This window comes from Achroia grisella, unplaced genomic scaffold (assembly GCF_030625045.1).
Source record: "Achroia grisella isolate CSIRO2021 unplaced genomic scaffold, CSIRO_AGI_Agris_v1 utg215, whole genome shotgun sequence".
Taxonomy (NCBI): Eukaryota; Metazoa; Arthropoda; class Insecta; order Lepidoptera; family Pyralidae; genus Achroia; species Achroia grisella.
The window spans coordinates 1,642,719-1,668,468 of NW_026712713.1; the positions used below are offsets into that span (position 1 = coordinate 1,642,719).

Consider the following 25,750-nt stretch of genomic DNA (forward strand, 5'->3'; position numbering starts at 1 on the left):
TTGGATTTGAACAAAAAATTGAGCTAGCTGATGGTTATAGGAATGAATAAATCTAGGCTGAGTAAGATATGATGATCTATGTCTAATTATGACAGCTGAAGGTCATCACAAGAATTCCGTCTAAGTCTGCCGTTTATTTCAGTTGATCTGCGAGATTGCGTCAGCCCGAATGAATATCATCACAGTGCATTTGTATGGGAATTTACCAATTCACTAGAATTAACGTTTTTGTGTCATTGACCCTATTGATAGAAGGGTGTTACAATGTGAAAAAGCTTAGTTTTTTTCAATCAACTGTTCAAGTTCAACTTTTTGCTCATCATTGATTTAATAGATTTTTTGGTCGGATGTGCATCAATAAAAAAAACAAAGGCCAATCGTGACAGATGATCGCTTAACTTTTGTGGGATTGTGTGTTTTTACGGTTGTTTTTGCGTTTACTCTGCCTGAATGTTTGATTTGAGCATTTTAATTTTGTTACTTAGTTTTTTTTTCATTACGTAAACAAGCTAACATACGTCGCGTCTGGTAATATCTGGTTAACCTGCCTGTCTGCTAGGGCTGTTACTAGTATAAGAAGTTTCAAAATGATACAAATTCGCAATGTTTATATTACCAATTAAAAGTAGCTAGGTATATAGGCTATAGTTTATATAATGCAGGCAATCCTGATTTCAACGACCACTTGCGAGACAAGAGAAAATGTGGAAGTTTGTAAAAATGTTTGAATATTCATTAGCTGCTAGCGAAAATGTGCAAATGTATAAAATGTTTATTACTAAAATCACGCTATATGTGTTTACATATAGGTACAATAAATAATCACCCATGCGGTACACACACCGACCGCATAGTAGACAAGTTGTTAATTTCACAAATTGAGAAGTCTACCAGTTCAATTTAATGAGTAACTTTACTTGGCATAATTCTACTATCCTTCTAATATCAAACCTGATGAAAAATTTGGTATCACATGTTTATTTTGACAAGTTACTTTACTGTTGTTCATTCGTAGATTTCTTTAAAGGTACCTACAATTTTTTTTTTAAATCGAAGATACTGGGAACTGTGAATTCTGTCCACGCTCAGAGATATGGGTAGTAAGTTAACAGATAAGACTAAGTGAAGATCATAAGTGACAAAAAGAATATAGGTTTTTGATAAAAGTGGTATATAAAAGTACCTACCTAAACTATTAGAAAGAGGCGCTATCTTTTACTTAAACAGACGAATTCGAGTCCGTCCTCGTGATATTAAACCACTTACATGTTTATATTGAGATCAACTTTCATCAGTTGTTTAATTATGAGGAGTAAACATAACAAAAAACTTCGATGGTCTAGTAGTTTAGCACACTGCTTTATTTCCGATGGCCGCGGATCCGATTCCTCACGGTTAAAACGTTTGTGTCTATTCATGAGTTTGATTGTTTTTATTGTCTGGGTGCTATATATATATGTATATTATGTATATGTTTAAATATATCTATCAATTATCTAGTACTCATAACACAAGCTCTGCTTAGTTTGGAACTAGATGGCGCTGTGTGAAGTGATCAGGGTTAGTATTTTTATATTAGTCAGATATACTTACACATTTATAATATTATAATGGATATCGGTAGTCTTTCTGGCGTAATCATCGATCTATTAGCCTTGTGTTGTTTCCACATCATTTACAATCAGCCGGACCCCAAGAAGGAAGTGAGTGGCTTATAAACAGTAAGGTATCGTTATTAAGTATTCGCCCCAGTTTTGTTATATGAAAGGTTAAGGTTATATGAAAGGTTAATCTTATATAGGCGTATATATATTTCGTTATATTTCGAACAACAAAATTAAATAACCAATTTACAATTGTATCTAATAAGCCGACAAATTATAATGGGTATGGTTCAGACAGGTTATTTTAGTATTTATTTTAATTAGTGAATATGATATGATGCTTTTGCCTGCGCTAACGGTATACTCTGGCGGGGAATCAGTAGAGGATATAGTAGTGGTCAGTAGGTCTAATGTAGGGGCAAAATGTCATAAATCAACCAGGTTGCTTTCTAGGGAAGCCGCTGGAAGTCAACTTGATACTAGCTTTCTTTAGTGGATGACAACGAATGCACCAGCGTTACTGTGATAGCACAGACGAATACAATGGTGGATCATTCCATCAACACCGTTGTTGACAGAATGAGAAAGAACGCAAGTCAGTTGGATGGGAATTTTCATGGAGAACCTTTTTTTCGGACTACTCTAATGTTGTTGCCCGCAGCTGGCCTTTACAGCTTCACCGAACCGATAGGGGGCGAATACAGATGGCACTCCAAACCCGCGGAAGCACTTATGTAGTGGCAAAAGGCCAACTCCCGCCGGTCGTACACGACTTTAGTCTGAGGGCACCTCTAGGGGTTCGAACCTCGGCTCAGGCCGTTGTAATTTAGATTCCCGTTTGAATTGGACGGGGAATCGATCGGAGGCGACATGGGGAACCGCGTGGAAGTAAGATGCATTTTTAGCAATTGGATGATTATGAACATGCCATCTAGAATCTATGTACCTACCACATTAATGAAATTTAGCTGCAGGTATGTAAAATGCAGTAATAGAATATTATTATTATTTTCATTGGTATAATGACCTTTTTCTTTTTATTACGTAAATATAAATAAAACCATTATACAACTATTATTAGCAAAATGATTGGATTGTATTTGACAAAATGGATCAATTGAACATTGAAAGCGGCTTTGACAAATAGAAACGCAATTCAATTGGGCACTTTCACTCGTCTTATTTTTAATGTCTGTAGTTTAGTTATGTCCATGAAAATACATGGCATGTTTACATTCATGTTTGTGACAACAATAACATGTAACATGTAAATTGGGTAGAGACACTCATGACAACGGCACATCAGTAAACGTGTATAAATGTGGTTTTAGCATACTAAATCACCTTCGGTATGTCTGTATTCTTAAAAATGTTGGATGGTCAAGAATGTTTTTATGAAACATATTTTCTGTCTATATTAACATTAACACGAATCATAAAGGGTATAAGTGCAGTTTAAAAGCCACGTTTGTGTTTATGAAACTTAAACTGATCTCACAGTAAAACAAAGTAGAAATCTTATCATAAGATGTACAGTAAGATGAAGGTTCTAAATGTTATTCAGTTTTATGAAAACCAATATTGGTGTATACTACAGTACAGTAGCATACTTTTCCCTCATATTCATAACTATACCTAGATTTCAAAAGTTCAAAAAAAGTTAATACAACAACTATGTTTTATTACTTTTTAAACTTGCAGTATAGAGTTACTTAAGTACCTCACTATTATGAAATACGGCTGTTATGTAGGTACAATATTAAATAATAAATACTTGTATTACAGTGCATCGGTTCTAATTAACGTCTATACATCATTACAATTAATATTGTTGACTACGATTATGTACCTACCATACTAATTACAATAATTTATTTTATTATGTCGATGCATTGAATAAATAAAGTTGTGGTGTTACAAACGCCTAATGGTTTTGACACTCCCATATTAAATCCCATACTAAAATATGGTTCCAAAAATATGTATTTTGGTATAATACCTATCATAATAATAATAATACGTACTTACATTGTAGTTGAAGTTTTATTGTAAGTGTAAAAAGAGTGCAATCTCTAATAGGCTTAGGAGTCACATAGTTAGGAGGCTAACACAATGTATGCCTTTACACATTATCACCTTATATTTATATGTATAATATCAATTATTTATAAGTGGCGTTTGCTTCAGCCACAGATAAGATAATATTAAATCTTGAGTTCATGTTTCTTTGGTCGTATCAAATGGTTTGTTATTTAAAATTAAATTATTAAGTATAGTAGCACAAAAAGAATAATATTTGTGTAAGCAAATGATTTTAAACATGTAAAATTATCATAAAATTACAAAAAAAGTTCCTCCCCGGCGGGGAATCGAACCCCGGTCTCCCGCGTGACAGGCGGGGATACTTACCACTATACTACCGAGGATACGAACCAATATGTCGAAATTATGAATGTATAGATTTTAGTACAACCAATAGCAAACATTACAATGTTTTTATTAAGATGGTATCAGTAGATTAACAATTGAAACAGTTTAATATCAAAGCAATATTAATAATATTCTATTCTATTTATTAGATCCTATTTATACCCATAAAACAGTTATTATTTATTTAAATCAAAATTCAAAGATCCTTCTTTTGTCTATATGTATGGTCAATGTAATTTATTAATTTAATTAAATATTTAAGTTATTATATTATAAATCAATATTTGATTTTAGAGTTTAATAATAATAATTAATTACTGTTAAAATAACACACCTGCAACAACAAATAGGCAAATAACAATAAGAATGTTATTTCCTGTTTGCATCAATATCAATAATTAAATTATAACGTAATATTAAGTACATTATAATTTGCTATTTTGTTTGTTGAGATGGTTTGTATATTTACCTGTTTTAGTGACATATGTAGCTACGTTACCTGATTATAAAATAACTACCTAACCCGTGCAAACTCATCTGCTTCACATCACCGACGGACAATGTCGGGTCATTTGCAGTGGAGGTAAAATCGAGTACATGCCATGATTTCGCTGCACACAAGTCGACCTATGAAGCGATCTCCCCACCACTGCTATTGTTGCGATATTGTCCCGATTTTAGTAACGTGGGTAGGTCGTTTTATAGTTCTGCTGTGTGTTCAAAGATGATACCACGGAATCTACCTACAACAAACATGTGTAATTGTACCTACACACGAATTAAAGTCACGAAACTTTGAAATTGCATATAGTAGATCACAGTAGATCCCTAGTTTGCGAGTGATCACTTAACAATTTTGTAACTATGAGTACTGTCATGTTAGATTGGAGTATTTCTCCCTAATTTTGGGGAATATTATAGTGATGATCTAAAATTTGAAGAGAACGAAGATGGGATGTGTGAAGGAAAAAGGTTAGGAGGGATTTTGAAAGTTTTTGATATTAATAAACAAATGCATCAGCTTTTTTGCATATACAAACAGTGAACAAAGTCTATAGAAAATCTGTTGCAGGTCATGCGACCTTGAATAAAATACGTCTTCTTTATCCGGGAATTTCGATAAAATTTGGGGAGAATACCACATAGTCATCTGACAACACTGAGTGAGTGTCTTTTAGTGCGTTCTGGTCACGATGTAGAACAGTCGTGACGTAGCCGACGCCCAGTCCATGCCCTTTTCTGTACTGTATCATGGCACCAAATAGAAATATTACATCTTGACTCACAGAATTTCTGGGAACATTTTTATTATGGCATATTAAAATAATTCATGGCAGTAGTATTTTATCATAATTGTAATTTCATTGTAAAGGGATTGTAATAGAAAAATATTTTTTTAATACACTTTTAAGTGTAAATAAATATATATTAACCATCTTAATTAGGTATATTATACATTACTTTTCGACAATTCATAAAAAAGAAAATTACTTTTCTTGTTTATTTCATCCATACACTACTTCTATTATTTTAAACTGACTACTTACAGTTTCATTTTCTTATTAATTGCGATTCTCCTCATCCCTCTTGGTAAGCCGCACAGATTTATGGTCCCTCTAAATCCCTTGCTACTCCACTTGTAGACCAAATTAAGTATAATCATTTAGTACTTCACATATAGAACAAGAAAGATTAAGTTTCTTTCCATAGTGTTTGACAAAATACAGAAAACGAATGTAATCACTAATTTCACATTAGTGCTCATCTGCCTCCGTGGCGCAATTGGTTAGCGCGTTCGGCTGTTAACCGAAAGGTTGGTGGTTCAAGCCCACCCGGGGGCGATTCTTTTGTAATTTTTTTTAAATAATTAATTAATAATATTAAGTTATATATACAAAATTTAATTTAAAAATTAAATACACATAAAATTGACTGTGATGCTAGCACTCACTATCTATGTACTTACAAAATAAAATTCACTAACAATAGACAGTGAACAATTTGTGTTATTAGAAAAATATATAATTGTATAAAAAGTCAATAAATTTAAGAATAAGTATTTCTGGTACTTAACAAGTAAGATAAAAATGATTATTTGGGAGATTAAAAATTGTGTTTTGTTACATTTGGAATATAACAAAACACAATTTCATACATTTGGAATTTCCAATACTACTTCATAGATGGCGCTGTTAGTAAAATAATTGAACGAGGAAGGTCTGTACATTATTTTATTATAGAAATTATTGATTTTATATTTTATTTACTCTATGATTTATACGTACATGTAATATTATAAATTATTATTACATTTTTATTTATATTAGATCAATTGTAAATTTGTACGTTAGAAATATATTTTTATTATTCAATAGAAAAATGATATCAGTAATGAATGAGTTATTGACATTATATATAGATTAAAAAAAAATTAAATGAGTATTTTTATACATTTAAAAAGTATTCCATACTTTCACCATCGTCGTCGTCGCCTTCGATAGCTCAGTTGGTAGAGCGGTGGACTGTAGAGGCATTAACGATTGTAATCCATAGGTCGCTGGTTCAAATCCGGCTCGAAGGAATCTTTTTACATTTTATTTCTCTATATCATACCTTGTGATATTGGAAGTTAATCAATAAACATTATCATAACAAAAATATATTTAATTCATATTTTTCAGAATATAGTCAAATGTAACTAGTTAAATGAGTGACATATCAATGAACAAATAAACGTAACTTAATATATAAATACCATAATATAAAATACCATAGACAACACACAATCTGGTCCCTTCTATTGCCATAGTATTATTTATTTATTGAGAATGTATAAAATTTAATAAGGTATTGTCACAATATAACTACCTAAATCTTATCAATTTTATTATCAATGTAAGTATTTCTAATATGTTTATTGCTGTGGTATATTGTTATTATAGTCCATATCACCAGATAAAATATTGTTGCATTTTATCTTTATTATTTTTTGTACAATAAACAAAAACTATTGATAAAAATATGCTGATTTTTTACCAATAGTTTTTATCAAAATAACAGTGCGTCAGAGTAAAGCTAAGTTACAGTTTATTTGACTAGGTATATGCGTATTGTTACTTTAAATCTGTTTAACTATTTATTAAATTCTAATTTTATAAATGCAGTGGTATCTCGACATACGAGTTTAAATCGTTCCACAACTTTGCTAGTATCTCAAAGCAATTTTCCCTATTGAAATTTCAGCTGCAGATCGTTTATAAGAACTGTCCAAGGAGGTTTGTTTCTTCGTCCCTTTCAGGAACAACTCCGATGCACGACCAGTTGCAACTTTGTCGTAGTGATTTTTATCTATGAACTCTACAACTGTCTCCCACATTCCCAAGATCTCCTTTATATCTCTTATAGAGATAACCTTCTGACAGACTCTGGCACTATACCGCTGTACACAATACCTTCATGCGCTTCGCATGTTGGGTTAGGTATAGTGTGCTATTCCTAGTATTTCGAATCTTGCTCTCATCTCAAAATAAAATATCTCTAGCTCGGCTCATATCTCAAAACACTCGTATATTAAGAGCACTTGTATGTATATGGAGGTACCACTGTAGTAATAATGTTTAAATGGATAAGATAACTGAGATCGTTACAGATCAGATATGTTCTAGTTTCAAAGTTCCTGTCAGATTTGACCGCGACAGATTGGCGAACCGCCTTGAATTTAATATGTAGATACCTTTCTAAGATTTTGTATACACGTGAGAAAATATTCGTACTTTAACAGTCCAGTCGTTACATCACCGAAGTTTTTTCGATTTATGATTATGGAAATATCCGGTTTTAAAGGTTAGCTACAAGATTGAAAAAATATATTATAATAACATTATGCATTTATCCTCCGTCCTATTAAGTAATATTACCTTATCTGTAGTCCTCAGTCCTAGGGGACACTAGAAGCACAGATAACATAATATTACATACTAGAAGGGACGACGGACGATAAGTTTACGGTAAGTATTTTTTTTTAGTAAAATAAATCAGTTTATATCAAAAGTTAATTAGAGGAGGCGGCATATTTCCAGTTGGCACCAGACAAAGAAAGGCCATACTACTTCACTGGCACTACCACCACTCCATTCCAAACACTAGTTACATATATTACGCACAGGATTTCAAAAACAATGTAGATGAGCATTTTCTTTGAGATGTGCTCAGAGGTCGTATAAATGTGGTATCTTCAGAATTATTCTGTTCATCAATAGCATCATTTAGAAAAATGTTTTGAAATATATGACACATTAATTAATGGAGGAGAAGTCCTCATACATGAACGCTTCATATATGAGACCAGTTATGAATAGGGAAGAAGCAAGAATTACTATGTATATATGTGAGGATTGGCTAAAGGTACTGTAAGTGTGAGAGATAACACTATTTATATTTATATAACTGTGTATATATGTACTCCTCAGGTTCTTTATTTACGGAGAACCATTACATCTACTCGATGATACAAAGTATAAACATATAAAATGAAAGAAAGTAAATTATATTATTTTTCTTAGGACACAAATTATAACAGATTATATTTGTCATAGTAAAAAGTGGCTTTTCTATATATATACTACATATATATAAAAGTCACATATAGTAATGTCGCTATACTTATAGCGACATTACGTGGAATCCACAACAGAAAGTATGGACGTTACGAGCACAAATTACACATAATTACATATTCCAGAGTTCAGATGTAGAATGCATATTTATTATGAAAGATTATAATTTCTATTAAGTTGGTGTTATATACACTAAAACACTCGGTTCACTCTGCACACCCGTTAGTGGTCTGGTGTGAAGATAAATAATCTGGATTCTCTAATATAATCTCTATACAGTTCATTTTATCGTATCTGCGACGATATATATATATATATATTGGAATATAAATGCATCATTTCAGAAGATAAAATTATGTTTTTGACGTAACAATGCGTAATGTTTCCTTTAAGTGTCAATTTTCATGTACGGCAATTTTTTTATTTATGTTATGAGAATGGATTAAGCCGTCATCCATGTCATCTAGATTCAAATTAAGCAAGGATCAGTCGATACAAGTATATGTAGACTTAAATGGCGAAATTATCAAAATATACTGAAAATAGAGATAGTATATCATTAACAATTATCAATTGATTTATTATCTCCTAATTATACAAAACTTGTATAATTCAATCAATTTATTACTAGTAATAGTGAGTATCTAACACTACGCGCCTGTTGAAAGTAGTGTTTAACAGACTTCATTATTATATTAAATAAGAATCATTGACAGTCTGCAATGTCAAGCAAATCAAAAGGTATCTGTTACAGCACTAAACATATATACGGCAAAGTGGTCATAGTAACCGGTGGGAATGCAGGAATCGGTTACGAAACGGCGAAAGACTTGGCCTTCAGAGGTGGCCGTATCATTTTAGCATGCAGAAACGAAACTCGTGGAATCACAGCCAGGGACAAAATAATTACGGAGACTGGTAATCAAGATGTGCACTTCCGTAAACTAGATTTGTTGTCGCTGAAGTCGGTGCGAGAATTTGCTGAGGGTATTCTAAATACTGAGAAAAGAATCGATATACTGATTAACAATGCAGGTATATATAGTAGCAAGTTTGTGAAGACAGAAGACGGCTTGCTAGAAGGAATGCAAGCTAATCACTTTGGTCCATTTCTGCTAACGTGCCTGTTACTACCAATGATCAAAGCGTCAGCTCCTAGTCGTATTATCAACGTGTCATCTGTAGCTCATTCGAGCGGAAAAATCGACATTGATAATTTGAATATGGAAAAAAATCGATCTTTCAAGGGTCATGAGATTTACTGTAATTCTAAATTGTGCAACGTCCTCATGGCAAATGAATTGACACGGAGGTTAGAAGGCACTGGTGTAACTGCTAATTCCTTACATCCAGGCGTTGTTAATACTGAGATACTTAACAGTGTCGACAATTGGATAGCAAAAACTGCACTCTCAATGTTAAAGTCACAGTTTAAGACACCATGGGAGGGCGCTCAGACTACAATCTACTTGGCTGTATCACCAGAATTGGAAGGTGTAAGTGGTAAATACTTCGCTGATTGTCATGAGGAAAAATCCTGCAAGAAATCCCGAGACCCAGAACTGGCTCGTAAACTATGGGAAGTTTCAGAAAAACTAGTGCATTTGAATGATTGACATATGTTTGTGATATATCGTTATTACAGAAATAAATACAAGCTGTATCGTTAGTGAATAAACCTATATTCTTCATTATGTAATTTGTGAAGTACATAACTTATTATCACAATACAAGGTCTCAAATATTACTAGTCCATTACTAGAACAACAACTGTTTGAAAGTGTGTTAAACACTTTCAAACTTAGTAATAGTCTGTAATATTATCTTATCTGTGGTAATAGTTACCTTATGAACCGTTCCTTGTTCTGTTCTTGTGACCTATAGAAAAATGGAATACTGAAATGATAATCATGATGCAATAAGTAATAAAGTCTTGTACAAAATTACAAAATATGATACATCTTAAGGGTCGGCAACGCGCATGTTACACCTCTGGTGTTTCAGGCGTCCATAGGCTACGGTAACCATTTACCATCAGATGAGCCGTATGCTTGATTGCCACCATAGTAGTATAAAAAAATTGTGACGCAGTCACTTGAAGATTTAATAAATACAATAATTAGAAAAATAAATTTTGAATAGAACCTTTGGTATTTTCAATGTCTATTGGTCATATGATCTTTTTTATTATTTCTTTCTATTTTCTTATCTTTTACAGACAACTTTTGAAAAGGTTAGCTAGTTAAGATTGCATAGCCATAAAATTGATTTCTGTAGATTCATATTTATATTGTATATATAAATATGTTTTTATGCTGCAATAAACTAATACAATAAAAGAATAAATAAAATTTTGTAATAAATTAGTAGGTGTAGACAGTGTTCACATAGATAACAAAACATCCGATAATGTTACTAAAAATAAAATTATTGGATTCGATTTGATAAAATTAATAGGACTGATATCTATGCATACTTGTTATTAATGTAATTTAGATATATTATAGATATAATATATTCATCCTTATCCCATTTAATATGTGAATTGTCACCGTTATTAGGATATATAGAAATTTAGATAAGTGTAGCAAATACTTTTTTAAAATAAGAAAAATAGATTTTTTGTAACTTTGAGTTTATCTAAGCATAAAACTACATTATGAAAAATCAAAATAAATAGAAATACTTAACTGAACAAGTTAAAACTATTTCGATATAATTCTATTGGTAGTTTTGTTTATCTTTTGATAAACATGCAACAAATATACATGTTTTATTTTTTATTGCGTTTTTCTTTTCAATAACTGCATTTTTTTTTATTTAAGTCAATGGAATGTCATGTAAGTTGAGCGCATCTGATAGTAAGCTGTAATCTACGCCTATATGCATTAACAGCACTTCGGACATCACATTATTATGTAACAACCGTGACAGATGAGTGCATGTGTTGCTATTCCAGATTACTAAGTTGTCATAGCTACTTCTCCTGTAATTTGCATTGTGTCCTTTGATCTCGTCACAATTTCTGTTTCTTAGGGTTTCATAGCTATACCTAAGTTACAAAAGAGTTCTAATTACGACTGATGTCTTATCAGTTGTAGACATTGAGACAAATTATATATTATTACTTCAGATTATTAAAAAAGGTAGATGGCGTTTTGTCGGATGTTTTATATCTTATCTAGTTATTCAACATAACGTGTAGGCTAAAAAGGTAGATAGATAGATAGATTTTAAACAATAGGCGTATCGTTTTTTTTTTCATAGAGTCGTAACTCTATGAAATAGACATATGTGTGTATATATTTTTAATGATTTTCATATCCATATTATACAATAATATGTTCTTTCAGTTAATTACTAAAATTTATTATTGTAAATATTCGTATTCGTTTTCCTGAAACTAATTTACTTTAACATTTATTCACCGCATATTAAGTCTAGCATAAAATATTGTACGATATATTATATATACAAAATATTCATGAATTGCACAGTATTCTAGAGTAAAGTCAGATATTGAAGAGAGACAGTAATGGATGCTGTGCTGCTATGGAGATTCGCATCAGTGAGGGACATTCAACCTGCGTTGACCGAATGTAAGGGGGAACGAACGCAGCGCTTGCCAAGTCGCAGTCGCCGTTTTGCACGGCACGCGACCACTCGTTCAAGAAATCGTAAAAACAAATACCGATTCGCGATTAATCTATTCAGACTGTACCCTGAGAAAGTGACCCATAACAAGGTTCCGTTTAAAAACCGGTGTTACCGTTTAACAAACGAAAGTTACGGATTTTGGTGGTGCGAATGCTGCATCTTGTACCTGGCGGTAAGTGAAAATTGTTATCAAACCGATTAATCGTTTAATCGTATGATACAATTGTATCGAGATGGCATGCAATTTTAATTGTATCGATTGAGTTTTCATTTCTTTTGCAGATTATCGTTTTGTTATGTCATTAAACTTGAATTTATAATGAGTTGTTTAACTGCTAATTATTGCGATTATGACATTTAGCATTAGTGGAATATATACATTAAGAATAGAGTTCAATGCACTCAAGTATATGCGACATAAATAAAATAAAAACAAATTAGAACCTAATACATTATTAAAATCTAGAAAGTTGTTACATACCGAAAGTATGTATAAGGATTTATGGCAATACGGGTTTAACTGACCATGAATTCACGAACAAGTAAGAATAATAAATTAATTAATTTATATAATTACATTATTGTTATGTAATTTTGCTGTTGTTAATTTAATTAAATACAGTGGAATTTCAGTTACTTTTTAATATTTAATTAAATAAACAAATTATCATGGTTCGTATAATTTAAAAAATAAGCATGATATAATGCAAGATGTTGGAGATTAAAACCTCCTTGTTAATACTTTTTTTATAGCCATATACTCTTTAATGTTCCTGTCACTGTTCTTCTTTTGTTTTTTCATTGCATTTGATCTTTTCACAATATACGGAAGCAAATTAATTTCATTTATCCACAATTACCTAGTTTTATTACAATCACCATAATAACCAACTGAGAAATCCATAATACTCCCCAACATGGTCCAAGATCGAAGCCGGATGTAAGAATTTATTGAATTAATTACAATTTATTAAGAAAAGGAGTTTTCCAAATTACAAGAAATTGTCGCTGCCGTTGCCGTCACGTTTTCCACCACATTCTGCAAGGAGTATCGCTTGGGTCTATACCAAACAGTGTGTGAGTATTATAGTTTATACCCAACACTTTTAATTGCATATTTTATTATTAGTGTGTTTATATTTTTGCGACACGACTCCCAGAATGACCGATGAAAAGGGATTAATTAGGAAGCGTGGTAGTTTCAAGGGGCGTTTAACATCATTTTCGACATACTTAAATTCATTAGATGTTTCATCAATGAGTCCCACTGATGTCAAGGAATTGCAGTTCCGGATTGGTAAGATTGAATTATTATATGACCAATTCGATGAAGTACAATTGCAGTTAGAATGTATTGTCGAAAACAGTGATTTACAAATTTCTGAAAGGACTGAATTTGAATCTCAGTATTATAAATTGCTTGCATTAGGACAGAAAATACAGTTTGATTTTAGTAGTACATATGACCAACATTTGAACGTAAATAGTGAAAAGTGTTCTCGATCTGGTAATAATTGTAAACCCGTCCGTCTTCCTATTATTGAAATAAAAAAGTACAACGGATCGTATGATACCTGGATTGAGTTCCGTGACACATTTACAAGTCTAATACATTCCAATGACGATATTGATCCAATTAACAAGTTTCATTACCTGAGAGCGTCATTGGAAGGTACCGCTGCGGTTGTAATACAATCATTTGAATTCTCTTCAAAGAACTATGAGATAGCTTGGCAGCTCTTATGTGAACGGTTCGATAACAAACGCTTGTTATTACAGAATCATGTTAGTGCTTTATTTAATATAGAGCCGGTCACAAAGGAGTCATCAACAGTGTTAAAACGGGTAGTAGATCAGGTTAATAAAAACCTCCGTGCTTTGGAGTCTCTAGGAGAGCCAGTTAAACACTGGGATACCTTACTCATTCACATTGTGACTCATAAATTAGATTCAAAATCATATCGTGAATGGGAGGAGCTCAAAAGTAACTTAGATAAAAATAAACCTATTACCTTTAATGATTTTATTACCTTCTTGCGTAATCGTGCGGATTTATTAGAGAGTCTTGAGTTGTCGCGTAATGTTAGTACAAGTAATCAGCCATCTCAATATATTAAACCTACGTCAAAGTGTAAGTCAATGGTCTCTGTACAAAATAATAATATAGTTCCAATGGTTTGTCCTAAATGCAATGGTGATCATAGTTTAGGTAATTGTCATCAATTTTTATCATTAAGTAACAATGAACGTTTTCAGTTATTACCAAATTATAAGGTTTGTTACAATTGCTTCCGTAAAGGTCATTTTGCCAATCATTGTAAGAAAACTGGCTGTAAAGTTTGCAAACGTAAACATAACACTCTCGTTCATGTGGTCGACCTTAAATCGGTTTTAAATAATGAGACTCTTCATTCTGATGTCTGTTCAACTTCAGAAACTTCGCGACCTGTTGTTAGGATACGCGATGAGTCTAATATTCCGATTTCTTTGTCAGCTAATGTTGCTGATATGAATGCCAAGAGGTCCTACTATCGACTGCATTAGTTAAGGTGTATGATATTCATAACCGCGAGCATGTTGCTCGAGCAGTACTCGATAGTGGTAGCACTTCATGTTTAATGACAGAGAAAATGTACAGTCAGTTAAATTTGTCTACAATTAATGTAAATAAGTCAGTAATAGGCATTAATAATATATCATCGCACGTAGGCAAAATGTGTCGAGTATCAATGAAGTCATTGAATAGTAGTTTCTCGGTTAATATTAATTGTTACATTTTGCCATCAATTACGGATAACGTGCCTTCACGTCAAATAAATTTGACGGATTTAAAATTGCCATCTAACATTCATTTAGCTGATCCCAAATTTTATTCTCCATCTGCTGTCGACTTAATACTCGGCGCTGATATATTTTGGGATTTAATAGGTTTACAGCAATTGAAATTAGGTATTGATAAGCCGATACTTCATGAAACCAAACTTGGTTGGGTGGTTTCAGGCCCAATAAACTGTGGCTACAAATCGTCGTCTTCACATAATATAAAATGTAATTTTTCTTCTATACACGATGAGACTCCAACTCAATTAACGCAGTTCTGTCAGTTCGAACAAGTCTGTCCTCAGTCATCTAATTATTCCGTTGAAGAAAAGTTATGTGAAGAACGTTTTATTAAAAATATTACTCGTTTGAAAGATGGTCGATTTTGTGAAAGGATACTGAAACAAAACTCTATCATGTTAAGCGATTCATTTCAGCGAGCTAAATATAGTTTTTCAATAGAGCATAAGAAAGTGAATAAACCTATATTTAAAATAATGTACACTGATTTCATATCAGAATATGAATCTTTAGGTCATATGACCAAATGTTTTAATAACAATTCGGATTCTGTACAATATTATTTTCCTTGTCATAGAGTTCTGCGTGAAAGTAGTCCTACTTCATTAAGTATTTCTTATAATAATTTACAATATGTCGGTCCTACTATACAGAAAGATCTTAGGTCTATATCTCTTTGGTTTAAGCAATATAAATACATCATAGATCTATGTTTAGAGAATATGTACAGGCAAATTATTATACATCCCGAATATAGATGCATACAATCAACTTTATTGCATGGCGACCCATTTAAGCCTTTTAAGTTGTATCAGTTATATATTGATTTAGAGTGTAAAGATGATAAAATCTGTGACATAATTATTCGTGATTTCAATGTCGCTGACATGCTCACTGGTGGGGATGATATTGGTGAGGTTAAGCAAATTCGTGAGCAGGTCAGCTCTGCACTTCTTTCAGCAGTCATTAATTTACGGAAATGGAAATATAGTAATCCAATTCCATGTGATTTTAATGACACTCTAGTTAATTTAAATATCGGTATGACTGATGAGTCAAGTAAGACTTTAAGGTTCGGTTGGCAACCAGGTTTATACAGCCTTTTACTATTTAGCTTGGACGTATTATATTTTTGTATAGTTAAGTTGGATCCTAAAGGACATACAAATTATGATATTTTGTTTATAATCGCGCAGATATTTAATTCCTTAGGTTTACTCTCTCCTTGTGTTAATATAATAAAATTATTGTTAAAACTCAGGATCACCTGGGATGAGCAAATATCACCAGATATTGGTCATATCTGGATTGAGTTTAATTATAATTTGTTTGCTCTAAATAATATGCAAATAGACACGACATATCGTGTACTCGTGTATGATTCATATAAGTTTATTGAATTGCATATTTTTACTAAATTCTATAATTTTATGATTCTTGTTTATATGTTTATAGTGTTGACAAATGTGGTAAGGTTGAAATATTATTCCACATCAATGTTTAAAACTGTCAACATAATTTTAATATCCAATTTAATATTTTCTAAGGTTATAATTTACTGCTACCTTTATCTTAGAATTTACTTATGAATAAAACTGTTAGTAAAGTAATAGTAAATTAAAAGAGCATTAATTTTAACTTTAATTATAGTTAAGCAATACTAATAGATATATTATATTATTTAGACAAATATATGATTAATAAAATTAATGATTTTGCATAAAAAGTATCCATTGTTAATGTTTAGAATTAATGCGTCGTCTTAAATAAATAAATAAAAATTTTAAATATAACAAAAGCACCTAATGTTATTATACAGTCCACTAATAGATTTACAAACTGCCTTCATTATGTGTTGTACTATATTCGTACGAAGGGTAAAACAATATCTCCTTTTATGAGTAATAAGTATACCTATTTATTTATAGTTAATTTCGGATTTCATCTGGAATTTTCCCTTTTAAAACTGTTGGTTTGGATTAAGCAAATCCATTCACTGTAGCTACTCGTCAGTACCGTGTCTGTAGGCTTGTAAAAGTATATGTTAACTAATACCATTCATTTAGAAAATGAATCATTTAATAAGGTAGGAAGTGACGAGTACAATTATTACTAGGTTTACGTAAATTTACATCTAGTATGGGAAATCCACATGATATGTTCATATATTCCGACAATTGTACTTCATTTAAGGGGACATATTATTTATCAAATTTTTTTGAAGAACATCTGCAATTCTTTGATTTATGGTGCAGCCAATGAGGATTTAATATTTCATTTAATACCGGCTTTTATTATATTGTAGTCTCTGGGAATCGGGCGTAATATCAAAATTTAAATTGAAAAGAGTGTTGGGAAATTGTCATTTAGCTTATGAAGAGCTCAACACTGTTTTGGTTCAAGTCAAGGACGTATTGAATTATCGACTGCTCACTCTGACAGCATCAGACCCAGAAGATTAGAAACCGCTAACACGTTCCATCAACGGATGTTTTGACATCATTGCTGGCGCCAAGCTACATACAAGATGCTCATCATCATTAGAAGCGATTCCAGCGAATTAAGCAACTATGTCAACATTATTTCATCCCGTTGGAGTATTGTATCAGAATTGTAGTAAGGCATTACATGGCGAACAATCACCGATATTTTCAAGGTGGTCATTGTTCTAAGATGAGAGATGAGAGGACAATCTTCCGTTATTTAAGTAGAAGTTGAGACGGTTAATTATCATTGAAGCAGGAGGACGCAATTAGTCTAGTTGCTGATATCAAGACAGATACTGGAATTGTCTGCAAGTCATTCTCACATATATCTCGTCCACTTCTTGAGTCTGAAGATGGTTGAAAGTCAAGGCTTTCAACGCCCGGGGGCATGTTGGAGATTAAAACCTCCTTGTTAATACTTTTTTTATAGCCATATACTCTTTAATGTTCCTGTCACTGTTCTTCTTTTGTTTTTTCATTGCATTTGATCTTTTCACAATATACGGAAGCAAATTAATTTCATTTATCCACAATTACCTAGTTTTATTACAATCACCATAATAACCAACTGAGAAATCCATAATACTCCCCAACACAAGATAATTTCGTTATAGACACAGAAATAAAAAGAAACATCATAAATGTTGCATTATAACTGTAGTAGTTTTGTAAAAGAAATATTTATTACTTTTTTTATTATCAATTAAATAAAAGTCTTAGGAATGTTTCAATGGAAATTTATGTAATAAAAATCTGGTATTTCTAGTTTTGAAGTACCTATATATTTATATATCTGAATGTTTACATAATTAATAAGTTCTTTCCGTTGCGACTGTTTTTCTGCTATTATCACATAACCGCTCGAAAAGACATCAACGAGTGTTAAAGTTACGCAACTTTACTGTACTCTTTAACTATAAGATAAATGTAACTAAAGGTATTGTATATAGAAACTGGAGCAAGTATGTCGGTAAGTTTCAATTATAGCAGCTACTGCCTATACAATTATTAATTGAAAACTTGTTATCAGAAGTAGCTAGTGTTTGTTATGTAAATTATATTAAGTACAATTTCAACTGTACCATTCGTATAGATTTTCAATGTACATTTATTACGCATCTTTGTAAGGAATATATTATAAAAGACATTTTATATGAAATTGAAGTAAAAATAAGTCCACGTCTCATGATTAAATAGTAGGTAGACAGGAAGGAATAAAATGTATAGATACATTTTAAAATATCTTTTTAGATGACAAAATATTCAATATTATAACAAAATTATATAAATAAGTATTTTATGAGCAAAGGGAAACTAAAATAAATCTGCATATTTTAAACAAATAAAACTAAATATTAGTATTTCTAAAATCTTAAAATATTATGTAATTGATATAAAATTATATAATATGAAAATATATTCGGAATAAAACTTATATTTTATATGTATAAGTCCAATATTTTATTTTAATTTGGCCTAAAAGAGAGCTTTGCTACAACTTCCAAAATTGTGTAATAAACGTTGTTACTAGTTCTTCATTAACCATTTTTCGTCTCTTATATATTCCTATTGAATAATATACTAATTTGAATATAAGCGTTTATACCTACAACAATGGTTGTGTGGGTTAAGAAAAAACTTTGAACATATTAGACACAAGCGCAAGTATTACGTTGATAGTAAACCTCTTTAATGTAGTCACATGTTTGTTGTATCCATTGCTTCCTTTATGTAAAAAAAATTAGGTTACAATTTAGAAAAAAAATATTTTATGAGCTGAACAAAATTGTGGACTACACAAGGTTAAAAGAAAAAAATATCATTACCAGTAGTAATGAAATTTAATTATTGTATGAATGTGTTTTATTTTTAAAACTTTCTCGCGGTATTCATACCGGTTCACAATTGATCCGGATATCGGAAATGTAGATCAAGACATCTATGAAAGTAGACATTCAATTAACGTAATTCACAATACGTAGGTACTTAGTAATTATAATAGTCGTAACCATAACCAAAATTCGTCTGGGGTAGACTGTACCTACTGACTGTATATTTCACCTATTTTAGGCACCAAGCAGCTTGCTCCGTAAGATGTGCTCCGTTGTTGGGTGCGATTATGCAGTGAAATTACAGGGTGTCGCTTGAGTCCTCGGGCAGAATGGCAACACATGTGATGAGCTGTATCACAGTTGTTACATGATAACATGATTCCCGTAGTATTGATTATGTACATATACATATGCGACGGTTAATGCTTAATATCAGGCGGACCCTCAGCTTGTTTCATCATCATCATCATCTGCTTCTTCCTTATCCCATTCATTTGGGGTCGGCGTAATATGTTTTTCGCTTCCATTCATCCCTGTTCGCAGTTATCGCGTTATTTACTTCCTTTCTTACCATATCATCTTTCACACAGTCCATCCATCTCTTTTTCGGCCTTCCTCTGCCCTTATAACCATCATCTCAGCTTGTTTATCATTACTATTACATTAAAAAAATAACCACAGTGTAATGGACGCGACAAAGTAAGGGTACAAATATCACGCTTCTTAGCCTTTTATCTCCAGAATGAGAGGTCGCCACTTTTGTCATTAAAATGAGAATTATCTAAAAGGCTTGATTATCATTTTTAAAAGTAGACTGACAAAAATATCATTTTAAATTTTGTTAAATTAAAATGTCGTTTCAGTATTTAATATTAAAATAGTAAAATTTGCAACTTAATAATACAACCTTGACTTTTGTGAAATACAAAGAACACGGATGTATTGCTATGCAAAAATGTAGAAATTGACCTGACCATTCACAGTGATGGCAGCTGTATCGAACCCGTAAACTGTACGTTTTATATATCGGTACCTACATATATGATGAAAGCATGTCGATTTTTATAGTATTTTATATTGCACATGCAGCTGTGAACCAATGTTAAACAAGGAATTTTATAAAAAATATGTTACATATAAAAATAAAGTGTTCTAAATTTATAAACGAAGAGATTATAAAAGAAGTTTACAACAGCAAAGAAGTCACCAACATAGCATACTCTTTTTGATGTCGTATGATGAAATTTGACCAGAATAATTTTTGATACTGTTTACTTGTATGCAGATTGGATATGATATGGCGCAGTTAGATAACTTCTATAATTCTTGTATTATATACGTGTATAATATTTTTTTACATTTTGATTTTAATAAATGAAAAAGGTTCATTTATAACGTCAGCCTTCCGAAAAAGTATATCTAATTCTATAAAGAACTATTAGCATTAAAAATTAAGCATAACTATGTAATATTAACCTATCTGTGGTATAACTAAAGTTTTATTAATCGTTATCTTTATATTGGCTTATTTTTTATTACCACTAGAGTTCAAGGTTCATGATAGAATTGATAGAGGTATCAAATTGAAAAACGTCAAATGGTATTTGTTAAAAATTATTGATTAAGTTTTAGCAAATACCATTTTTAATTGAAATGTTAGAGAAAAATTGTTAGTACCTGTACCTACAAATAAAAATACGTTTACAAGATAAAAATCTAATATCTGTTGATTTACATAATATAACATCTCTTTGATCCTAAATGGATCATAACACATGTCATTGTTCTGGTCGTTTATCTGGTTGTAAAGCGTAAGTTGTAAAGCACACGTATGTAGAAATAATGTTTTATTGTAGTCAAAGGCAACGGTGAGTGAGACTTTAAATACATAATAGCAATATCGTTATGCAATCAGTTTGTATGCTTAAAACAAGTGTACTTTCCGTTTTACTGTTCATAATACAGCTATATAGGTATTTATTTTGTATGTATGAACGGATGGAATGTGTGAAATATTACATGTTTAAATAAATTGAACCCGAGTATCCTGGCTGATGGAAATCATAAGAAAGAGACGAGAGAAGAGATCCGTAAACAATAAGAGTACTAAAAATCATATAAATTAGGTAAGTATAAATAAATATTAATTATTAACTTTTTTGTTATTAAAAAAAATATATTAATAAATTATATTGTTTTTATTATTAAAAAATATCACTGAATGTCTGTATGTAGCATTTAAGACCAACATGGATGGAAAAACTATACATTTCACAAATAATTATCGAAATCAGTTCAAACTGATATAATTAATAAAAAAATATGCGTTAAGAATACTTTTTATACGTCAATTGTTTCTATTTTTTATTCATCATATATTTTGGATACAACCTACAACATGCAGGTCGGAATTCATTTTGATATTGACTTAAATTGCGAGAAGGAAGACATATCGTATTACTAAAATATTACTGTATAGATATAGGTTTATTTTTCAATATGAGATATAAACATAAAATCACTATTACTCCTATATATGTACTAGTTATATTATTATTATAATAATATACCACACATATATGATATAATTATCTAACTAATATAAAAAAAGGAAACATTCAACAAGTGTTAAAAATAATAGTTATTTTCATGAATACAAGTGACGTACACTTCTATTTCATTCAATAATTCTATTTTCATTCCTAAGTACCTATGCAAGTACGTAATGTTTCTATTCAAGAAGCAAATAGGTCTTGTTGAATTCCGATGCAAATATTTGCAATAAATTCCGTATAAATTATCATATAGCGCTTGTTACCGAGGTTTCCTTCGATTTTTTTAATCAATGTTGGCTACATAGGTAATATTTAGTTGATATTGATTACAGATATCATAATATATGTAACATATATTTATATTATATATTATGCTTTCTTTTCAATCAAAATGTTTATAATGCATTAATTAAAATTTGTAGTTAAATTAGTTATTTATCATTTAACTAGAATTTTGTTAAATTATGTTAAAATTATGTCTAACTAGTTATTTATATTATGCATTTTTTAATATAAAATATTTAAATTTATTTTGGTTTCATTATTAAATATATTACAATTTAATAATTATCAATGCAACAATATTAAATGAGTAGTAAATAATTTTAATTTTTCATAAACAAATATATTAAACATTCAATCATAATTAAAACCCCATTACCTGGATCAATTTAGCCTTAGTAGTGTATTATGTCATTAGATCGTAACCTTGAGTTGTATAAGATCAGAACTAAAATCGTTTGCAAAATTAGAAACAAGTGTACGTAATTAAACAAAGCCTTTTAAAACAAAAAAGAATAATAAAAGCAAATTTATTAAATTGTCTGTAGCTTCGGGCTATTTTTGGTATGCACACCCACAACAATAGCTTCTTGACCATCAAGAGATGTTGTTTCTTAGAATTTCCATATATTTTTGTATTGATTAACAACATTACTAATTTAAGTAGGTATTGTTTATTTGTGCATGGGAGTTAACAAGAGACGTAACAGAATGTAATACTTACTCAATATTAGACTTATGAAATTATTTATAAAAACGATATTACTCAATTGTTTTTAAGTCTCATAAATATGTAAAGTGAGGTGATGTGGTATCAAAATAATATATAAAACACGTATATAGTCACTCATACTAAGTATATTGTATAATTTCTGTACAATCGAATATCGGGGAAGTGAGTTAAATATAATTTCCCTATATTTTTTGAATACTAACTATTTTTTAGTTATTAATGAAGTTACCAAAACTATATTATAATTTTTAACAATAGTGTATTTATCAGTAAAGTATGTATGTAATGTAGTAAATATTATTATATTCCATTTTATGTGTATGGCAGCACACACAGTCACTGCAGACTAGACGACGTCCGTAGTCATAGGTAAACCTTAGTATCTAATGCGAATATAATTGTACTTGTATATCACAGTTATGAAACTGGGACATGCTATTTTAGTGTTAGAATTTAAGTAATTTAGCTTACCTCATATTTGATGTTTGTATTATTAGTAATGATCTATATGCGAGCTAACTTTAATTAACCGTTTATAAAAAAATATTCCTATGCATGTTCTAAAAATAAATATAACAAATTTCATTCATAGTAACAAAAAAGTTTTATTTATAAGTTTGTTGTTATTATGTTTTACTTTATATTTAAAAGAATTTGATTTTAATATTATTTTTTTATTCGCATCCTTCGATGTGTAGTCAGACCTATCGGCTGAGAGTCGCTAACAAAACGAGTTCAATATTATCTAGCAATTCTAATATTAAATTACAAAGATATGCGAGACTATGAATATGCATAGTAACCTCCATAATAACTGAATTACTTATACCAGAACAAAATGAATACAATATATAGGCATAAGTGTAATGTATAATAGGTACTACAGATTCAAAAGATTATTTGTTAATTACTGTATTCTAGTTTTAAATAACATAATTCTAGTATGAATTAATTTAATTCTTGCAAAAATGATTTTTTAACGCTCACCTTGGTTAGTAATATTTGTCATATTATATTCTAAAAATAAGTAATCGCATATTCACATTTATATACAATTTAACCATTATAATCATACTGATAGAGTAGGAAATATGTTTAAGGTTATTAGTCATATTAAAGTATAGATTTTAAAATGTGGCACAATGTTGTTGCTTGTCGACTCCTCCCCTCTTAATACCATATAACGTGATTTATGGATGGTCTCTAATGGATATACAGTTTGAAATTACCTACTACATACCTGGATCCATACAATTATTACGACCTTCATGGTGTCCATTACAATTTAATGCACCGTGCACATTTGTAATAACGAGTCATTACTGAGTTAAAGATCAACTGATGCCACCTGAAGGTAGAACTAAAGTGTTAATTAAAAGGTCTAGACGGCATCACTGTCAATAAATCATAATAATAAAAATTCTGGTGAATAAATTATATATTACAATTATATGTATATACATACACTTAACCGATTTGAAAAGAGGTTTTCTTGAACATTAATTTCTGTTTGTTATATAAACGCAAAAAATATCTATTCTATTATACAATAATTACACTGCATTATAAATCTGAACTGATTTTGATGATTATTTTTCAATTACATGATTTTTATGCACATCGTGGGATACAGCTGTGTTACTAGCTTGTAACATTTATTTTATAAACGACGATGTTAGGGAAGCCGCCTTCGCTAATAGGCTATCAGTAAAAGATAACTTGATCAGAATTACGATCGATTAGGCTACCGTGAAAATGATTACTAAATCTACTGTATTTCCAGAGAAAGTTATTATGTCGAGGTGCAGTTATTAGCAATTCGGCCGCTTTTTTTCTCCTCCATCTTATATAGGTATGTGTAGGACACATACGAATATCTGTATATATATACAGATATTCGGGTGATTTTGTAGTTAACTACAATTATGTATAAACAATAATAACTAAGGATATAACAATTATGAAGTCTGCAAGTTTTGTTATAACTCATTGAACCTTGGCTAAATATTTAGACAAAAGCTTTCAATTGTATGTAGGACGTTAAATCGTAGGTTGCTGCCAAAGTTAATTGAAAAAAATACAGTATGTAATACCTTGAGGCAAATAATACAAGTATTTCAAAATAGTATGTAGATGGAGGTCGAAAAGATTATTGAATAACAAAATAATATAGACAAGGATTTTATGAGGAATTTTTATTGTCTCTGGTATGTAATAAAATTTTGCATAGATATATTTTATGATGGCAGTTATCAGACAGGTATGAATAAAAATGCAGTAATTTATTTGAACCATGTAACACGATTGTGAACACTTTACAATATAAGAGACATATCAAAATTAGACTAAACAATATAAGTTGCTAATATTACTATGTCAACACTTTTGTACCTTGTTGAAGTAACAATAATCTACAATATATTTTTTTTTCAATATCGTCGTCCCGGATATGAATTGCCAGGCATATTACTAGTTCATACAAACTAATTCTTTATTACATATACATACATTTTTCACGACTTAAGTACCTTATCCCATTTTCCTTATTTTTACAATTTTATTATTTACTATAGTTTGTATTCTTAAAATACAACTTAATACAGACTTATTTACTATTTTCTTTTACTCTTTTAGTACCTACAATAATAGATTCCCGTGACTTCGTCTATCTCTTTATCTATAATTTATTTATTTCGATCATTTGACATTACGTA

The 25,750-nt window shown here is 30.6% G+C and overlaps 2 protein-coding genes and 3 non-coding genes across 5 annotated transcripts in view; 4 read left to right on the top strand and 1 right to left on the bottom strand.

The window, feature by feature from the left end:
* Positions 1–3,958: 3,958 nt before the first annotated feature.
* Trnad-guc (transfer RNA aspartic acid (anticodon GUC)) lies at positions 3,959–4,030 on the bottom strand. The gene has a single exon. It is a non-coding gene; the product is annotated as a tRNA-Asp (tRNA).
* A 1,771-nt stretch (positions 4,031–5,801) lies between these two features.
* Positions 5,802–5,875, top strand: Trnan-guu (transfer RNA asparagine (anticodon GUU)). The gene has a single exon. It is a non-coding gene; the product is annotated as a tRNA-Asn (tRNA).
* Positions 5,876–6,525: 650 nt separating this feature from the next.
* Positions 6,526–6,615, top strand: Trnay-gua (transfer RNA tyrosine (anticodon GUA)). Its single transcript is given in 2 exon segments — positions 6,526–6,562; positions 6,580–6,615. It is a non-coding gene; the product is annotated as a tRNA-Tyr (tRNA).
* A 1,240-nt stretch (positions 6,616–7,855) lies between these two features.
* LOC131842213 (retinol dehydrogenase 11-like) lies at positions 7,856–10,266 on the top strand. The gene is made up of 3 exons (XM_059190747.1): positions 7,856–7,877; positions 8,828–8,854; positions 9,392–10,266. The coding sequence occupies exons 1-3, from the start codon at positions 7,856–7,858 to the stop codon at positions 10,264–10,266; spliced, it is 924 nt and encodes a 307-aa protein (XP_059046730.1).
* A 2,029-nt stretch (positions 10,267–12,295) lies between these two features.
* Positions 12,296–25,750, top strand: part of LOC131842192 (alpha-N-acetylgalactosaminidase) — a 63,870-nt gene continuing 50,415 nt past the window's right edge. Inside the window, exon 1 of the mRNA XM_059190726.1 lies at positions 12,296–12,479. The gene's annotated coding sequence lies outside the window, so the exon portion shown is untranslated. The remainder of the gene's footprint in view (positions 12,480–25,750) is intronic.

Excerpts from the sequence above, each read along its gene's own strand:
- LOC131842213 (XM_059190747.1), top strand. The coding sequence starts at position 7,856 with ATGGAAATATCCGGTTTTAAAG. Across the intron at positions 7,878-8,827 it reads GGAAATATCCGGTTTTAAAG|TTGGTGTTATATACACTAAA; the intron begins GTTAGCTACAAG and ends ATTTCTATTAAG. Across the intron at positions 8,855-9,391 it reads TATATACACTAAAACACTCG|GTATCTGTTACAGCACTAAA; the intron begins GTTCACTCTGCA and ends GCAAATCAAAAG.